This window comes from Kryptolebias marmoratus, linkage group LG7 (assembly GCF_001649575.2).
Source record: "Kryptolebias marmoratus isolate JLee-2015 linkage group LG7, ASM164957v2, whole genome shotgun sequence".
NCBI lineage: Eukaryota > Metazoa > Chordata > Actinopteri > Cyprinodontiformes > Rivulidae > Kryptolebias > Kryptolebias marmoratus.
In genome coordinates, this window is record NC_051436.1 from 946,014 (window position 1) to 951,707 (window position 5,694).

Here is a 5,694-nt window from a genome sequence, read left to right on the forward strand (position 1 = left end):
AGACCTCAGACTGGACCCTCAGACCTGAGTCAGGACCCTCAGACCTCAGACAGGACGCTCAGACCTGAGACTGGACCCTCAGACAGGACGCTCAGACCTGAGTCAGGACCCTCAGACCTGAGACTGGTCCCTCAGACCTGAGACAGGACTCTCAGACAGGACGTCCCTCTTTCTTCCTTCCTTCTAGTCTTTAACGTTTGTTTGTTTGTTTGTTGTCAGTCCCTCAGCTGGTCTTCGGAGGGGACCTGGACTTCCTGGTCTTCGATTACCTCAGTGAGATCACCATGTCTCTGCTCACCGCCGCCAGGACCAAGATCCCCGTCAGTTTGTCTTCTGGCGCCCGCCTCCTTTATGTTTTTGTTGTTCTAACTGCAGTCAATATTTTCACTTGTCAACAAATGTTTTGTTTATATTTTATTATTTATTTGGTGCATTAATCTCTTCTGAGTTTAGTGAATGTTTAATAAGTTTACCAGAAGCTCAGTTTGATATCTGAGCTGAATGAAACTTTTATTTCCTGGTTTCAGGTGTTCTCCTCGGCTGCAGTACCGCCTCTCTGCCTGCAGGTGTCACTGCAGCCTCACTGACCTCTGATCTTTGAATCCTCCTGCAGGATCTGGGTTACGCTCCAGACTTCGTCCAGGTGGCTCTGGCTCCGTTCATCAACGACATCCACAGGAAAGGTGAGGGCACGACGCCGCAGGTGACCTCTGTCTCTATGGCAACAGTCTCCGCCCACCTCTGTCCTCGCCAGGTATCCGCGTCGTCAGCAACGCCGGCGGAGTGAACCCTCTGGCCTGCGCCGAAGCCATACAGGAAGTCATCAGAAAGGCTGGGCTTGACCTGAAGGTCGCCGTGGTGACCGGTGATGACCTCATGCCCCACGTATGGCTCCGCCTCCTCTGATATGACATCATCACAGCGTCATGTCAGACTCTGAATCCGCTTCATGTTTAGCTTTTAGCTGCTGTTTTTCTAGTGTTTCTTCTGTTTTATTTTAGCTTCAAACATTTGCCTTTTAGCATCTGCTAATTTTAGCTTTTGCTACTTGTAGCTTTTAGCTTTTAGCTTTTATCCTGATTGTTTTTAACTAACAGCTCAGTTTCAGCCACGCTTTCTTCCCTCGGCGTCCTCAGCTGAAACTCCAGATCTCAGCTGCTGTTTGTCTCCATCAGAGGAAGCTCCTGTCTGAAGTAAAGATGGCCGACGGCGGCAGCAGGCGCTCGCTGCCTAAGACTCTGCACAGCATGAACGCCTACCTCGGGTAACTCTGGCCCCCGGGCAGAAACGTGCGTCCGTCTGAATCGGGAGTTCTCACCTGGTTTGTGTTCAGGGCCGAGCCGATCCGCCGCTGCCTGGACCTCGGCGCTGACGTGGTGGTGACGGGACGCTGCGTGGACAGCGCCGTGGCTCTGGGGCCGCTGATGCACGCCGTACGTGTGAACGCCGACGTCCTGCAGGCAACAAACAGCTGGTTTACAGAATAAACTCTGACTTCACTAACCTGACATTAAAACCTCAGATCTTTTTACTTCAACTTCAGATTTATAAAAGCAGGAAGTTAAGTTTTTGTTTAAATCTTTAACAAAAATCTGTTTTTATTGATTCATTTTGTGTTTCTGCTGCAGTTTGGATGGAAGAGAAGTGACTATGACCTGCTGGCAGCAGGAAGGTACAACAATTTATTTACTTCTAAAATAAATACAAGAGCTAATTTATATATGCAGGACAATAATATACAGTTTAACTACAGTAATCCAGTGTCACGTAGGAGGCAGTATGAACTGATGTCGTCTCATTCAGACAGTTTTAAAGCTATAAAGTAAAAGTATTTTCAGGCTAAAAGCAGCTTCAGTTTCTCAGACCTTCAGGGCTGTTTGTTCCCTGAAGGTCTGGTGAAGTTAAAGAACAAACAGCTGCAGCAGCTGCAGAGAATCTCTCTGAATGTAAGAAACGTGTTTGTTTCGCTGTCAGCCTGGCAGGTCACCTGATCGAGTGCGGCGCTCAGAGCACCGGAGGGATCTTCACCGACTGGCACCACGTCCCCGACTGGTGAGGATTCTGACCCGAGCCCGGCGGGTCGGTCCACTTTAATTACTGAGGCCGGAGTTTACAGGGGAGCGTGTTCGAGTTTATAAATAAATCAGATATTAAAGAACCGTCTGCAGAGCAGAAGCTGTTTCTCTGCACTCTGAGAGATGTTCCTGCGGTGTGGGAGTTTTATCCCAGCCTCGGTGTTAACCACAGCCCCCCACATTCTGATAGTCTGAGGTCCAAATGGTCTCGTTTATAAACAAACAGGATGTCAGATGTTGGCAAACATCCCGTTTGATGCTCGTTAGGGTGAGATCAACAGGATCCTTTAAAAATACTAAACTTTAAAGTGTTTGTTGGGAGGATCAAATGTCTAAAATGGAGAAATGTGACATTATAGTTAAAGATTAACTAATTATGAAATAAACACTTCACGACCTCACCATCAGGAGATACTTTACTTACGGTGAGTTAATGTTTCTGTTCTGAAGTTCTTCCCTTCTAACTTTAATTTTGTGCAGTAAATAAATATAATATTTTTTCAGAGAACAGCTGATAGTTTAATATTCTGAAGTTTGTCCCAAAGTTCGGTCCTTTAAGGACCAGGAAGCTCCGCCTCCTCCTCACCCTCCTTTACCTCACGTAAAGCTTCAAACTGAAACACCTGGTCCAGACCCGGTCCAGACCTGGTCCTGACCCGGTCCAGACCCGGTCCAGACACCTGACTGCTCCCCCCTCAGGGACAACATGGGCTTCCCGGTGGTGCAGTGTTCGCCCGACGGCTCCTTCGTTCTCTCCAAACCTGCGGGAACCGGCGGCCTGGTGTCCTTCGGCACGGCGGCGGAGCAGCTGGTGTACGAGATCGGCGACCCGCGGAGATACCTGCTGCCTGACGTCACCTGTGACTTCAGCCAGGTGAAGATCCAGGAAGTGCTGGGTACGCGCACACACACACACACACACACACACACACTCAGCTGAGGACGTGACCACAGTTTGACCACAGGCTGAACCGCTGACTGTTTTTCTAACCCTGAAAACATCTGGAGGCTGGCTGAACTCCTCACCCTCCTCTGAACCTAAACATGGATCCATCAACCCTCCATCGCAGCGCTAACCTTCAGCTGAACTGTGGGAGCTCCGCCCCTCTGATTACAGCAGCGAGGAGAAACCACACCACTGTCCTCACAGCGGTTCACACGGTTCTCCCCCGTCTGTAACTCCGTCTGACCCGGTTCTGAAAGGAGGATGTGAGGACAGAAGCACACATCTGTTCTGTTTTTGTTTATTTCTGAGAAACATCTCTGAGCAAATCTGAGCGTGTTTTTACAACACGAGGGAACATGTATCTGAGAAACTCACATTCAGCCATCGCTCAGGTTGTACAGATTCTTTTTCTCTGACTGTCTGGCAGAAACACCTTCATTAAAGTCCGATCAGCTCTGCCTGCAGAGGTAATTAAATCTGGTCCCTGATGGAAACAGAGACCAAGTTTAAATCCAAAGTTCAGCGTTTATCAGGAAACAAGCTGCTGAACTTTCACTAAATATTTTCATCATTGAGTCAGTTTGAACTCTGGGAGCCGGTCTGACCGAGCACTGACCCGCTGGGTCGGTACTGGTTCTGCTGCCCGGGTCAGACTGAGGTGAACAGAGCACTGACCCGCTTCTGTGACCCGCTGTTTATCCTTCAACACCGGACCTGGTCGGTACTGGTTCTGCTGCCCGGGTCAGACTGAGGTGAACAACACAGTGAGAGCTGTTCTCAGAGGAGACAAACATCTGCATCCTTCAGGACTGAGGGTCCAGAACCGCCAGGGTCCAGAACCGCCAGGGTCCAGAACCGCCAGGGTCCAGAATCGCCAGGGTCCAGAACCGCCAGGGTCCAGAACAGTCAGGGTCAGAACCACCAGGGTCCAGAACAGTCAGGGTCCAGAACCTTCAGGGTCAGAACCACAAGGGTCCAGAACCACCAGCATCCAGAACAGTCAGGGTCAGAACCACCAGGATCAGAACCACCAGGGTCCAGAACCATCAGGGTCCAGAACCATCAGGGTCCAGAACCGCCAGGGTCCAGAACCGCCGGGGTCCAGAACCGTCAGGGTCACAGAACCGCCGGGGTCCAGAACCTCCAGGGTCCAGAACCATCAGGGTCCAGAACCATCAGGGTCCAGAACCTCCAGGGTCAGAACCATCAGGGTCCAGAACCTTCAAGGCTCAGAACCATCAGGGTCAGAACCATCAGGGTCCAGAACCATCAGGGTCAGAACCATCAGGGTCCAGAACCATCAGGGTCCGAACCATCAGGGTCCAGAACCATCAGGGTCCAGAACCATCAGGGTCCAGTTATTGCTGGTTTTTCCTCTCAGTCGTCTTCAGGCTGGATCAGGTGACCGTTCAGATGTTTGTACCTGTTCAGGTGTGGAAGGAGGAGCGGTCCGGGTCCACGGTTCCAAAGGTTCTCCTCCGACTCACGACTACAAGGTAAAGCTTCAGCAGACAGAGCGGACCTCTGATGGAGGTTGTTGGGTCCTGACGTGGTCCTGACGTGGTCCTGCCTCCTCCAGGTGTGCGCCACCTACATGGACGGTTTCAGGGCGACGGCGGTGTGTCCGGTCGGAGGTCCGAGAGCAGCAGAAAAGGCTCGGAGAACCGCAGAGAGCATCCTCAAACGGTGCGGAGGAGGAGACCTCTTCCTGTCAGACAGTGATGGAACTTCCTGATGATGACTCGTTTCTGTTGTTTCATGAAGAACCAAACGGATGTTCCATCAGTTCGGACTGGAGGACTTCCACTCTGTCCACGTCCAGGTCCTCGGAGCTGAGGACACCTATGGACCCAACGCTCGCTGTAAGGTACAAACCTGAAGGTTTTACAGCTTCTTCCTGGGTCCTCCCAGTCCAGGTTGATGTAGAAATGTCCTCACTGTGGACAGGGACACTGATGGCAGGTTTGAGCCTCTGTGGTTCCTGGGATGTTCCTCAACATCTGAACCAGATAAGTTCAGTTTCATGGACCTGTTGAGATGCCTTCAGCTCCACTAATGAACAGAGTTAGGTGACTGTACGGATATATTTGAACCTGTATGTATAATTTAGACCCACTGAGGCTCAAAGAAAATCTACAGGAAATTTAAACTTGTTGTAAAAATCATTAAAGTTGTAAAAATTGGCTTCTAGAAATCACTAAAAGACAAAAACCCTCGAGTGTTTTTCATTCATTCAGACATTGTTGGTTTAGTTTGAACAAACTTTTCTTCTTCTTCTTGGTTTGAAGTCAAGCCCCTGTCGGCCTTTTCTCCTCCTTTCTGCTCAGAATCAGGTCAGGGGTCAAAGGTCAGCCCTCTGGGCCTGATCCTCCTCTGCTCCTCTGTTTTCAGGACTCCAGGGAGGTCGTGATCTGGATGGCCGTCCGCCACAAGCAGAAGAAAGCTCTGGAGATCTTTGCCAGAGAAGTGGCTCCAGCTGGAACCGGCATGGGTAAGAGGAGCTCTGCTCACCTGCTCACCTCCTCACCTTCTCACCTGTTCACCTGTTCACCTGCTCACCTGTTCACCTGCTCTCCTGTTCACCTGCTCACCTTCTCACCTGTTCACCTGCTCACCTGTTCACCTGCTCACCTGCTCTCCTGTTCACCTGCTCACCTGCTCTCTTGTCCACCT

At 50.6% G+C, this 5,694-nt stretch overlaps 1 protein-coding gene across 1 annotated transcript in view; it reads left to right on the forward strand.

Moving 5' to 3' along the window:
* The first annotated feature begins 197 nt into the window (after positions 1-197).
* The window catches only part of lratb.1 (lecithin retinol acyltransferase b, tandem duplicate 1), an 11,853-nt gene continuing 6,356 nt past the window's right edge, over positions 198-5,694 (forward strand). Inside the window, exons 1-12 of the mRNA XM_025010788.2 lie at positions 198-320; positions 614-683; positions 755-885; positions 1,176-1,264; positions 1,334-1,433; positions 1,629-1,672; positions 1,975-2,052; positions 2,775-2,971; positions 4,453-4,517; positions 4,601-4,707; positions 4,786-4,888; positions 5,413-5,512. Coding sequence (XP_024866556.2) covers positions 285-320; positions 614-683; positions 755-885; positions 1,176-1,264; positions 1,334-1,433; positions 1,629-1,672; positions 1,975-2,052; positions 2,775-2,971; positions 4,453-4,517; positions 4,601-4,707; positions 4,786-4,888; positions 5,413-5,512 — 1,120 coding nt within the window. The 5' untranslated portion in view covers positions 198-284. The remainder of the gene's footprint in view (positions 321-613; positions 684-754; positions 886-1,175; positions 1,265-1,333; positions 1,434-1,628; positions 1,673-1,974; positions 2,053-2,774; positions 2,972-4,452; positions 4,518-4,600; positions 4,708-4,785; positions 4,889-5,412; positions 5,513-5,694) is intronic.